At 38.5% G+C, this 13,940-nt stretch overlaps 1 protein-coding gene across 2 annotated transcripts in view; it reads left to right on the forward strand.

Moving 5' to 3' along the window:
• The window catches only part of ARHGAP21 (Rho GTPase activating protein 21), a 113,379-nt gene that overhangs the window by 53,508 nt on the left and 45,931 nt on the right, over nucleotides 1-13,940 (forward strand). For both annotated transcript variants that reach the window (XM_072412711.1, XM_072412712.1), the window contains exons 4-6: nucleotides 5,447-5,539; nucleotides 8,703-8,781; nucleotides 11,094-11,148. In XM_072412711.1, the coding sequence (XP_072268812.1) occupies nucleotides 5,447-5,539; nucleotides 8,703-8,781; nucleotides 11,094-11,148 (227 nt within the window). The remainder of the gene's footprint in view (nucleotides 1-5,446; nucleotides 5,540-8,702; nucleotides 8,782-11,093; nucleotides 11,149-13,940) is intronic.

Consider the following 13,940-nt stretch of genomic DNA (forward strand, 5'->3'; position numbering starts at 1 on the left):
TAGGCTAACACTGATTGCTGGTAGGTAATGACACAAGGATAATTTTAAAATGAATGTCCAAAAAATTAAATCCTTTTAAAATAGACAAAACATTTCTTCCCCTATAATATAAATATATAGTAATATAATAAGAAAATATTTCTGTTCAGTTCTATAGGTAGTGTAATGATTTCTCATTATCTCCATTAATACCGTCACCTGCACATCAAAGCCGCCTGCTAGGTCACTGCTGGAATTGCAGAGCCATCTAGTGGTGAAAGACCCCATCAACAAACTATAGTTATAGTAAAGTTACTTGCAGGTTACTTTATAATTTTTGCTTATGTTTTTAAGTTAAGAAAAAAAAAGTTTTGAAAAAAAAAAATGTTCATTTTTTCTTTTTATCAGATAGTTCACTAAAGTACGTTGCTTGAATGCTGGGGAGCTTCTTTGTAGAAAAACTTAACATCTGTAGGACCTGTGTGTAAATTCTCCTTCCCCCTCAACCTGGAATTGTTGCACATGTTTAGAATAGAAATTAATTTTAAAAAAATTTTTTTTTAAAGCTGTCAGTAGGATGTAGCACTGGATGGAGGAGTTGGAAAAAATTTTGTTTTTAGAAACTGTAATATGTTTTGGCTTCTTTGTGCATTGCAGAGACAGGATGTAAAAGCCTAAATCCAGTTTATTTGGTGATTTCGGCATCCCTTTAAAAGGTGGCTTCTCTGCCTTTACCCTCCCCTGCACCTGTGTGGAAATCGTCAAGCAAGTTGCACACTTCCACGAAGTACCTTGTTGCCATATGACATTTTTACCACAAGAGGGCGCCCAGTTCACGCCACTGACAGCCAAGATAACCTATCCACGTCCCCCGGTCACTGATGACTATAAACAGCAGTCTTTATAATGGCTTCCTTTTCATCTATAGCAATTTGTGTAAGGCTCGTGCAGGCTATTTTTTTCCTAAGACCTTGTAGTTATGTTTTTAACAGACGATGGACGTTCTTTAAAAAGAAGCACTCACGATGGGGGAGACTGCGAGGGTCTGACGTTCCACCTATGTCAAAAATGTTCCAGTGTGTAGCAGTTAAGAATAGTCTGTCATCCCAGGAATGCAGAGTGGCTGGATAGCTGTTGCTGTTTTGATAACTGTGCCATCTTGACATCTTGTCGTTAATAGGCATAACAATTTCTGTTCATGCTTTGGGCTATTTTACATTTGTGCACATTTTGCTAAATGCTTTGTACAAAGATATTTCTCAGCCATACCCAGTCGTCTGAAAGATTACGTGACTGGGACTTTTACAAGCCAGTGGTTGAGAGGTTACTATGGGCTGCTGGACTTTTGTCATGTCTGGTATGTTTCTTTGCATTGCTTACAGTTGGGTACTGTTCATGATGTTTTTTTTATTTTGTGGTTACTGATAGTTGAATCAAGAAATGATTGTTTTTAATTATTCACACAGAAAACTAAGTTATATATTTAATTTACCATTTGCATTCGCAAGATGCAGAACATTTCTGTATTTTATTCAGCGATTGCTTCTTAGTCCTTAAAAGCTGGGCATGAATCTACTGATCAGCTCTAGTTTTTTCCCATTTCTGGCTAATGCTCTAAATAGATAATCTTTCCAGTGACATATACCCCCATCTTCTAAATCGGCAGAAAAAATTTAATGTACGTCGCTGCGTAATATGTTGACGCTATATAAATCGTGCTTAATAATATAAAATGCAGGTCATTGTGGTTACTGGTTTCAGGTGAGCGCTCTCCCTAAACCCACAGTAACCTTACATATGTTATATCAGTGTGCTCAACCAGGCTTCCTCCAGTGGTTGCTAGGTGTTCCTTGAGCAATTTGCACCTCTCAGGCTAATAGCCAAAAAGATAATTGGTGTCAATGGTAATCTGTAAAAGTGGCGTTCTTCTCAATGTCCATAAATGTAACCTCCAAGGTTTTTCAATGGTTCCCCAATGTTAAAAAGGTTGGGGCTACATTAGAGTCATGGGAAAAGAGGCTGCTTTCCTTCACAGAACAGGAAATCCCTCTATGAATAGGTATGCTGGGGATTACTGAGAATTTTAGTTTAGTCTGATACTAGTTAGACTTCTGACTTCCAAAATCAGAACTTAAGGCGGAACTAAATTTAAAAAACAAATAAATAAAAAAAAAAAAAACACTTAACCCTTAATCCCACAGATCTGTCGATCCATCAGGAGGTGCCAAGGCACGTCACCTGATGAGACACTGCCCAGGCGTGAGATAGAGTGACATAGATGGGAAACAGAGTGACTATCTCACTGCCCATGTTTGAGATCGACATTTTTTTCCTCCCATTTAAGAAAAGGCTCCTTCTGAGCATGCCTGAGATTGGCACGTGCAGAAGCAGCTGCCAAGAGCCTCTTGAGATGCATGACGGAGGTATCCGGGAGGCTTTGCGCTCCCATTCTGTCTTGATCACTGTAGCGATCCAAAACAGAAAGGGGAGCTGCTGCACTTTTTTATTTATTTATTTTTTTTAAAGGGTGTTGCACTTGCACAAGACAATTTTTACTTTAGATAAAAGGGAGGTCTACCCCTTTCTGTAAAGTAATAATTTTGAGTTTAAGTCCGCTTTGGTGGTTTTTATGTATTGCCAAATCAGATGTTTTTTTTTGCTGCACTGAACTTGGGAAAGATGCATTTGATTGGTTAAGATGGGAACTACTCACCATTATCTCTATCACAGCATTATAAAAACATGCATGCTTGTGTTTGTGGGATCTTTTACTCATATCCTTGTGTCATTTATAAAACATTAAAAAACACACATAGATTTTCTTATTATCCTATATGATGAGAGAGATATTGAAGTTTACATGTGGTTGGTGATGAAAAATCCGGGAATGTTAGTAGCACAGTGCAGGGTTCATGAAGTACACCCTCAATAACCCTGTGAATGTTCTCTGTAGATTTCTCCTTCAGGGTATCAAATAGTTCAAATTAAGCCAATTATCTATTTCAGTTCAACACATTTTAAACTGTTTGATGGCATTCAGTGAGCCAATAATGTGGTCAAACACTTTTTATTTGAATAGGGCTGTGTGAAATATTGAAGATATTTCACACAGCCCTTAAGGTTGGTGTCACCAGTGTGGCGGTAATGTTTTGTGTGGGACATAAGCTCTTTCGTCAGCCCACTCATGCCTGCTTCACAGCAAAGGAGAGGGATCACAAAAAAAGCTCCATTAGTTTACATGGCGGGCAGAATTGTTTTTCTGTCTTAACTGTCTACGAGAATGGGTGACGAGGGTCGGCCACCATTACAGGTGCTTCGTAGAAATAAGCTGACCTTCATTAGTCTACTATTATGGAATGTCCCAATTCCAAGCTTATTGTGTCTTGGTGTGAACTAAAATCAGGAAGAACATTGCTAATCATTGACCCACAGTGTGCTGTCCCACTAGATGAAAGCTGATTTTTAATATCAGGAAATCGAGGTCTGATCCCCATCAATAATGGAAATAATGACACAAGGACAGGTGTGCCTTCAAAGACAACCTGTAAGCCCACGGTGGAAGCTTGGACTTTGATTCTTCCAAGTATCCTGCCCCTGCTTTGTCAGAGGTCCAGCCCTTTAGTAAACCGTGCCGTATTTTGGACATTGCTTCATGGATGACTATCTTATTGAAATTGGATACTGATTGGCAGACATTTGCCTACTCGAGCATAGAGCTCAATCTGGCGTCTAAAATTACAGTGAAAAGTGCTTTTCGGATGAGGACATGGGAATGAATAAAGAAGCGTTCATTTTTTCAGACGAAACATTTTATTAAATAATTAGCCAATCCTCCAGGGTCAATTGACTCTTATGACAATACAAATATTGATAGAGCAGTTAACCCCAAATTATTATGAAAGTACTTTTGGAAATTGTGCTGTGCTTTCTTTTGTTGTGATCTAGCTGAGGGTTTCTGTATGGTCCTTCCTAGTAATGGGTTTGCACAAGGTTTGAGTGGTTACAGATGACATTTTATCAAATGTGACTGTATCTAAATGATCGGATATGACCTAAAACATTGCAATATTGGGCTTTTTTCTAAATCTTGGCTTTTTTCAATCAATTTTATTTTAAGAACAAAAATGTAAACACCTACTAGTCCTTAGATATGGTGGTTGAATTGGATTACTTTTATCATTCTTTACCAGTAATTGTTCCAGTAACACTTCTGTCCAAAGATGACAACTCTTCCCGTGATATTATTATTATTATTACTACACAGTATTTATATAGCGCCATCATATTACGCAGCGCTGTACAAAGTCCATAGTCATGTCACTAACTGTCCCTCAAAGGAGCTCACAATCTAATGTCCCTACCATAGTCATGTGATTAATGTAGTCCAAGGTCAATTGTTAGGGAGAAGCCAATGAACCTAACTGCATGTTTTTGGGATGTGGGAGGAAACCCACGCAGACACGGGGAGAACCTGCAAACTCCATGCAGATAATGTCCTGGCTGGGGATCGAACCTGGGACCTAGCGCTGCAAAGCCGGAGTGCTAACCCCTGAGCCACTGTGCTGCCTATGTATCACACTAGGGCAGAATGTTAAACCCTAAACACCGCACCCTATTCTCAGGTCTATAACAAGGGGATGGATTTTGTAGCCCAGTGGTAACCCATGCAGTGCAAAGGAAACCATTAAATTTCTAGCAGAATAGAAAACTTTTCAGGCAATGTGTGTTTGTTTCTCCCTCTTAGTGTAACAGTATTGAACCATGGTAACACAGACCAATTACTGAACATGTAGATGGTAACTTGAATATCTTCATATTGATTAAAAATGATATTGAAAAAGAAATACATAGTGAAAAGCTACAACTTTCTTATTTTAAAGGTCAAGGCATACCTTAATGAAATCTAATTTTTATTGCAGCTTTCCAGTTTCTAAATGTGCTGACTGCATTCTTCTTTTGTTTTTTTTTGTTTTTTTGTTTTTTTTAACACTTCCTGTCCTAGGGTGACAATTTAAATTGGACTCCAAAAGACTTTCTAATATCCTAATCTCTATTTATTACTACAGATAGCGGGGACATCTGATAACATTGAGATTTTTATTCTGTACACTGACAAGAATACTAGATACCTAAAAAGATTACCATGTATTTTCTAGACATGCAGAAAATCTAATTCTTTGTCAGTTCCTGAAAATGAAAATGCAGGCTGCCACAACATCCAAGGATGGTATGCTGCAATATATTAATTTCCCTTTGGATTAAATATACTTTTACTTGGTCTAGACATACATTAGTGTTCCCATCTGTCCATGATTGTAGGATGGTATCATTTGTAATTCCTATATATCGTTACACTACACTAAGCTTGCTTCTTCTTTACAAACTGCGATTTATTATAAAAGTGATAAGTTATACCTGTGGTTTATTCTATGTAAAAATGTTTTTTCTTTTGTTTTCCGATTTTTAGGAAGGCAAAGAAACCGACTGGAGCCAATGGACACCATATTCGTAAAGCAAGTAAAGGAAAACGGCCCGGCATGCTTAGCAGGGTTGTGTACAGGTACTTTAATATTTATATATAAAACTAGCTGATTACCCCACGTTGCCTAGGTATTTATTTATTGCAATCTAATATTATACAGGTAAAGGACTCAAATAAAGCTATAGTTTTAAATCAATGAAATGTTTTTTTTTTTTTTTTTTTACACAGGTTTTCAAAGTAACAGTACAATATACAATTAAATTAAAATACAAAAATACAAATAACTTAAAATTACCCAACTTATTGACGTATGTTCTAATGCTGTTTTAAATGTTTTAATAAGAACATTGTGCTCATGAAGCATCCTTTGTAACTTTAGGACAATCTAAAATTTTGTTCCTGAGATGTAGGTGCACCTCTGGTCAATTTCTATTAGTTCGTTTTCAGTAAGATATAGTTGTAGAAATGTTGGTGGTTGATCTAGCAGCGTAAGTCCCGATCCCGCTTTATGGTAAATTTGCCTTGTACTGTGAATGTGGATATAAATTCATGCTGTTGAACAACTGATGTGTCGCCGAATGATGTCATTTGGAAACATGAGTTGTATTTTCTGATGTTAAGAAAATTCTTTGACTCTGAGGTATTTGCTAATCTGTAATTCCAAAGTTCTTGGGGTGGTGTTTCCAGTTAGCAGAGTTTGACTTTCCTTTTTTTGCAGCAAAAACCAGGAGTCTCAGATTTAAACTTCTTTGCTTGACACAAACTACAAACCATTTCTATTTTTCCAATAGTAACACTTGCATGTTGCGAGCAGTCTTTGTTGATCATGGTGGAATCCTTCAAATGCTAAGCTAAAATGTTGTGCAGTCCGTGATCTTCTGGCTCTTTCTCCCATTTCTTGTACTCGGGTCTCATGCTGTTGTACTGTCTCTGAAGCTCTAGATGTAGTAGCTCTATCTCCCTTATCCTGTAGTTGGGGCCTCATGCTGTTGTCTCTGAAGGTCTAGATGTAGTAGCCCTCTCGCGCAGCGTGGCAAGGCTTCTATTCCTGTCCTTGGGATTTTCTTGTCTATGGTATTTAAATTATTTGCCTTTGATTGCACTTGGCCAATTGCCTTACTTTTTCTCTAAGGCATTATTACAGGACCGAAAATTGTAAAAGAGTTTAAAAAAAAGTATGTAAGCAAAAGGCACACTGTCACTGAGAAACGCACACATACACACACACTCCCATACCTACCTTCCTCTGGCATATACAACAGCGCTGTTGTATATGCCAGAGGTATATTTGTACAAGTTTGGTTTAAATGTCTAGATGCATTTCCGAGTGATGGTGGAACATGGCAAGTTTTGTTTGAAATGTCTCCAAGCATTTCCTAGTAATGACATACAGACAGACAGACAGACAGACATACATACATACATACATACATACATACATACATACATACATAGCTCTGACATATAACACAGCGCTGTACAAAGATGACTGGTGCACTCACATGAATCTCAGTCATATGTAGTGCAAGTTTGGGAATATCTTCAGATTCATTCATTTCATGGGATCTTGAAAATATCGTAAAATATCTAAATTGGTTCTCAACTCTGCATCCCCTTGGTTGGTTGGTTGGCACACTTTTGGTTTGTTCTGACTTTTCTGAAACCTATTTTAAATGGTTCTATAACCGTAGAGAGTGAAGTACAGTATTTGAGTTGCTTGAAAAAATTAACCTGACAAGAGTCTAGCTTTCTAAACTCAAGTACTTAAAAAGAGTAGTCGGCGTTCACTCAGAGCTCTTCCATCTGACCCAGGAGAACATCAGCTGCAACTCTTACAAGCTGCACAATTTATTGGTGGGCTGGATAATGGATGCTGCTCATCCATAAATGCATTGCAGGTTAGTTAATGTAACTTTCTGTGACGCCACTGGAAGAATGGCACACAGGAAGTAACATGGGGGTACTTATTGTAGTCCACTTACCATACTCCAAGGCATCCTTACCTTCCATTGGAATACATATGACGATAGTAGCTGGTCATGCAACAAAACCAGCTGACAGGGTTCATGCCAAAATGATGACCATGAATCACTCGCATCTTCGCTTTTTATTAGGCTATATTACGAGAAATCAAGGGAAGTTAAACTGTAATTGTACACCCAGTGCTCAACCCAGAATTTTTTTTAAGCTGGGTGGGAAGAAATTGTAGGCGGGTGGCAGCCCCTGTATTGTGACCAAACTCTTCAGTCCCTACTCAAAAACAACCGGGTGGTTGCTGAAAAGGGCCGGGTGGTGCAGCCAGCTAAAAGGGGCTGGGGAGAACCCAGACACCTACAGAAGAACTTCTGAAAATCCACGCCACTTTTTTTTCCCCCCGAATGAGATTTGAGTCATCCCACAGTCTTCATGCGTTCGCTCCCTCTTTCCTGATTAGCAAGGTCTTCAGGGTGTCTAGGGGCCTGTGTCCATGGGTTTTGGGTGTAAATTGAGTGAGATGCTTCTGATATCATTCAGGTGCTATTGACCTGCAGCTAATTTTCTTTTCTTTCCATTTGAGCTGCTTTTGTTGTATTCCTCTCTACTTTCTAGTACAGAGAAAGCCCAAATACAAAAAAAAAAAAAAACTTGTTGGCAAAACCCCCGAATATGACAAACTAACCCCCCCACCCCAAATATGGTACAAACTAAAGTTAAACTCAATGCACTTGGTAATTGACAACCTGTAACTGACCTGGTAAGGCATTCTCCATCTTCCTCCGTAGTACAATTCTGTGTAAGAAGTACAGAGAAATAAAGTGCAGGGGCAGGAACCAGCATATTCACTGGATAAAAATGTATTTTAAGGAATTTTTAAGCAGGACCCAAGCATAAATCCTAATATGCAGGGGTTCAGGGCTGTAAAATAAATACATGAATAAAAACAAGACAAGGTAAGTTGTCAGTTGTGGCTAATAAAAAAAAAAAAAAAATACAACTACTCGAATGTTCCCTTCCTTCTGCAGTTGCCATCCTCTGCTGTTTCCAGGGAGAGGATTGACTATAATAATTATTTTAGGACCAGCGCTGCTGTTCCAGTCTGGTATTTTTATCACAAAGGTGCCCTTTATCTTGCTTTTTATCCAAAACTGAAAGCTAAAACCTGACAGCAGCAGATTCATTTTTCCCCTCGTTTTTGTAGTTTTATCTGTTGGAAAAATGTGTAATGAGCTGCATTTAGTGATGTTTCTTTGTGTAATTCTAGGGGACAGAATCATAAAGGTGAATGGGGAAAGCATCATTGGGAAGACCTATTCTCAAGTCATTGCACTTATTCAGAACAGGTGGGTATTCATTTTAATAAACGTTATTGGTTTATTAAGATTTTTTGGTTTTATATGTTTCTGTTTTATAAAAATATCCTAGTGCCTTGGAGCATTGCTTGTATGTGTTATGCACAGATGTGATATAATGTCCTGGACTATTTAATCTGGCACCATAATAGTAACCAATCAAAAGTAATTAAAGCTGGACTTGAGCCACCAGCATTGTATTCGCTTCAGATGGTTTAGTAGCTGTTTACCTTTGCTGTGATATGTTTGCTTTAGGCATGAATCTTGAAAAGAATGTTTTTAGTTATGGCTGATAGCACATTGAACATCACTGCTGCAGGTATGTTAGTCATCAGTACTGTTGCCCCATCTATGCTTGGCCTTTTGCAAAACACATGGATCACAGGTTGCATTTTGAAAATGGGCAGGCGTAAGTGGTAGGTGGAGACAGCGATTCTGGTTTCTTTCGTGCATGCAGTGCAGATGTTGGCAGGGATTTGTACAAAGGGAGTTGATGCCATTTTTAAACTGTATAGAGAAAATATTAAGCTAACAGAACAGATGTGAACAGCTAGGAACACTTCCCAAGATAATAAAATGTTAGTTGCTGGAGTTCAGCTTTAAGTTATTTAATAGGCAATGGCAAACATTGCATTAATCTGCTTAGGGAAGATCAAGAAGATTCCTTATGATGGTTAGGAAGTACGGTCAAATACTCCTTTTTAGTGTCATAGACTTGAATAGAAACTTGGCACAAGTATTTTCTTTTACCAGTAAAACAAAAAGTCTGGAGGCAAGCTTTATAGTACCCTGTTTCCCTGAAAATAGGACCTACCTCAAAAATCTTTGAGGATGCTTGAAATAAAAGCTCTACCCTGAAAGTAAACTACAATATAAATAAATACATGGACAAGAGGTGCTCATTTAAGGAAAGTGCTATTGCAAGACATGAAAAATTGGGGCCAATGGTTTTAAACTGTATATCTGTGGGAGGAACAGAAGAAGAGGAGGGACGGAAAGCCAGGCTTTGTGTTTTTAAATTTAACTCTGGTTGCCCAAAAGCCTGGCTTTCCCTCCCTCCTCTTCTTCTCTTCCTCCCACAGATACATGATATGTAATCACAGGCTGAGCAAATAGGAGTCCACTCTTCTTTGATTACCCATTGGGGCTTTTCTTTCAGGTGGAACAAACTATATTTGAATAAATGTTGATTGTTGTTCATGAAAAAAATAAGATATCCCCTGAAAATAAGCCCTAGTGCATTTTTTGGAGCAAAAATTATTATAAGGCATTGTCTTATTTTTGGGGAAACAGTGTAAACATGTTATAAGGTAAGTGCATGAACTACAAATGCTGTCATCCCTACGAAAATTTCATTTTCTTGGCTGTTTTGACCCCTAATACAGCATCACTAACTCGGCACAAGTATGCAGATGAATACAGTCCAAAGTCTGTGTTGGCATGCTGCTTCTGAGTGAGTGACTCAAAGTACTTAAAATATAAGTGCATCTTTTAAAATAAGGTGTGCCTATCATTTTTACACCTTGCTAAACTAAACTAGCTGACATTACCCAAATACGAACTTACAGGGAAGTTATGGCCTGCACAGTTTGGTTACATCCCACAAGCAAAACTTAGGAATTGTGGGCATGCCATTGTATTTGCCTACTATGGGCCTGCAGGATGTAAAAAAATAAAAAAAAAAACATGGAGACCATGTCCTGGATTTCTCATAAAGTATGCATTTGGGGAGGTAACGCCCAAACTTACTAATTTACCAGTGGAGGTTTGTACGGCTGTTTGAAAGCTCACTTATCCCCAAAAGGGAGACAGCCAAGTATTTTTAATAGAATTCTGTCAGATTTCTGTTTTATGTCATAACTCCTGCATGGTATTACTACGACTTACAAACCATAATTGATATCAACATTGTTTTGTCATATAAGACAGAAAGTGTTGTCTCTGTATCTGGCAGGGCAAAGTGTATACAAACACTAAATCTACCTACCTGTCAGTGCTGCTAAAATATAGTAATATAAAACCACTTTGACATCAATGAACTGATGAATCTCAAACTTGCCTACCTGTTGTCTTCATGCTGTCTCGAACCCCACTACTTTCCCACCATTTCATATCCCCCTCTGATTGTGTGCTGCTTCCCCCACCTCCTAGATTGTAAGCTCTTCTGGGTCCTCTCCTCCTTTGTCATTGTTTGTATCTGTCTGACATTTGGCCCTACTAAGTGTAAAGCATTGCGTAATTTCTTGGCTCTTTATAAATACTGTTTAATATTATTAATGTTAATGCAAAACATTGTGTTGCAGCGATTCCACGTTAGAACTTAGTGTGATGCCAAAAGATGAGGACATCCTACAGCTGGTAAGATTTCTTTTGCCTTATTTTCTAATTGGATTTAACTTCAGCTAAGGCAGTTGAAAGCAGATTTGACCTTATTTTTAGTATTGTAGCCGTTACAGCTTTCTAGATTAGCTTTAGCTCTGTGAGGGATCTTTCTGCTGCCTTTGTGTTAAAGGTACAGAAAAACAGATCTTCTTTATCCTTCTTTATTCTGGCAGAGTTCACACTGACTGCCAAAAAGCATGAAAGCACCCTATAATAATGTTTTATTTATAGAATAAATGTTTAAGACAGACGATTACAAACGGTGACATAAAACATTGGTTTCTAAACTTGTAAACAGAAAACCATTCTAGTTTTCCTTTATTCCACTCTGTGTAGGAAGGTGCTTCTCCACACGCCTGGAATTTTATTTTTACACAGTTGCTGTTATTTGTATGTGATGATTCTTGTGTATAATTTCTTCCACTCTTCTCACATCTATTAGCTTTCTAATAGCTGTTTTTTAGCAGTGATGCCTATCGGTAATATTCAAGTGTATGTGCACATTAATTCAGCTGTGAAGAGCTTCCTTTGTGTTTTTGGAAAGTGGTGAAACATGCACATTTTGAGCTTTGAACCGTTTCATCCACTTGTGAGTGAAAAGGAAGGTAATCCCATGGTAAATAGTCAAGTGTTGCTTCTTCTTCATGGAATTTAATGGAGCCTTGTAGACTTGTCTGTCTCTGCAGTTTGCAGAATGTGGGACAATATCTGCTTTTCTCCTTAGTTATGCTCATTATAGTGTGTCACGTGCAAGATGGCTCACTGAAGACGTTGAAAGCCCAACTCTAGACCGTTTCCTTTTTTCAATAACAAAATCACTCAGGTGGCAGTACTCTCCTCGTGTGCAGCACTGTCCCTTGTAGGATTTCATTTTTTGGAAAAACATCTCTGGTCTTCTGGTAAAGTAAAGCCCTGCAAAAGACTGAAGACATACTGTATGTGCAGGAAATTATAGGTCGGTCCTCTCATATAGGGTAAACCTTCTAAAGGGTCATCACCTTGCGCGCACACACAGTGTAATGGTTCAGAGAAAGGTTACTACATTGTCACAGTAATGTTGCAGCCTTCATCACTGAGCACCATTGGGTTTTTATAAATGACAGCAGCTACTAAAGCTTTATTTTTGCCTAGCCCATATTCCAGTCTGCACAACAATCACTACTCACCTGGCTGCCATCAACCTGTTTCTAGACAGTGGTTGAGTTGCTGCAGATTGTCGGCTAGGTCAACAAAAGTATATGCAGCACATGTTTTGCCCAAGGTGTTGCTTCTCCCTCTCCAGTAGTCCTGTTCGGCGGATTACAGAAGGTTGATACCAAGTTAAGTTCAGGTACTTACACTAGCTTTAAAAATAAATGTATAATTGTTTCATAAATACAGTAATTGGTATAATTTAATCACATCAGCGGGAAAGGAGACTTTTGTGCTTGGTCTGTATGCAAACAGCATACAGAACTGGTGTCCTTTTTTGTATTTATTGCCAGTTGTACAAAATCACATCCAGCCTCAGATTAAAATAGAAAAGCATCTTCTAGTAATGTTAAATTATAACATGGCTTGTGTAGCAATTACACATTCGTGTTTTAGTGAAGGTGGAGTTTTTGTTTTAAGCCCTGCTTAACCTGTTTTTTTGCTAATGATGATCCATGTGGTCATATCACATTTTTTATCAGCCAACCTAAATCGGCCATCTGCATCAAATGAGGAAAGGGTTTGGGTGGCAGTTACAATGCTTTTTGGTGACTAGTAGATCCTAGGGCAAAGTGTGGCCCAGACAATATGCTTATATGAAGGTTTGTGCATGACTTGGATGGGGTTGCTCTCTAACAAGACCAATCTGGTATCCTTTAAAGATTCAGGTGCATTTTGGGTCTGTATTTGAGTGATTCCTTGGAGATAAGTTGAAGTTATTCACAGGGGATTCTGCAGCTTGCAATGTATTACCAGCAGCAAAATCATCCATATGCGACTTCATCCTCGACTCTGGATAAAGCTAGGAAGGATTGGAAATTCTGCCAGGTCCTTGGTATGCTTAACATCTACTTTATATGGAAAGAGGGGGCCACAGGAAGCATTTAAACCTGGCAGAGGTTCTAATCCTTCAGCACTCATTTTCTTCCCCCCGATCTACCTTTTTATTATTCCTCATAACCCTGTGCCCTTCTGCCTTCTGGAAACCCAGTTTTAATCATTCTAACCTAATTGTGAATGCAAATGTGCACCATGCTACCCTAAGTCCTCCTTATGAGAGCAAAAATTTCATACAAGAAGATATGAGGGTGTTTTTTTAATGGAAACACACTCATCTGACTCATTCACCTATGTGTATAATTGTCAGCCGAGTGCCCTGGACTGGCAGGGACTGTCAATACTGCAAATTTAGTTGTGGACGTGCCTTAGGCTCTGCACAGGACATTATTGGCTTAGAGCCTGTTATTAATCATAAGCTTGCCTTACTGAAAGTGATTAGGTAGACTGTAGAAATCTAGGAATCTTCTGTGTTCTGTAATGTGAATGTTTACTCCCCCTAAGCGAACCGGCTGGATCCGATCGCTTGCGTGTTCACTGCCACTCAACTGACTTGTAACCATGGCTACGTACAGCTCATCTTCTCTGTGTTTAATTACTGTCTAGTGCTATATGTTTTGTACTTCAACCTATATAACATGCTAGTACATTATCTTCTCTGCTGACTGCTCGTCTTCCCTCTTGGATATTAACCTTTTCTTGGTGCTTGGACCTCTACATGCTTGCATTCCTTTTTTTTT

This window comes from Pyxicephalus adspersus, chromosome 5 (genome assembly GCF_032062135.1).
Source record: "Pyxicephalus adspersus chromosome 5, UCB_Pads_2.0, whole genome shotgun sequence".
Taxonomy (NCBI): Eukaryota; Metazoa; Chordata; class Amphibia; order Anura; family Pyxicephalidae; genus Pyxicephalus; species Pyxicephalus adspersus.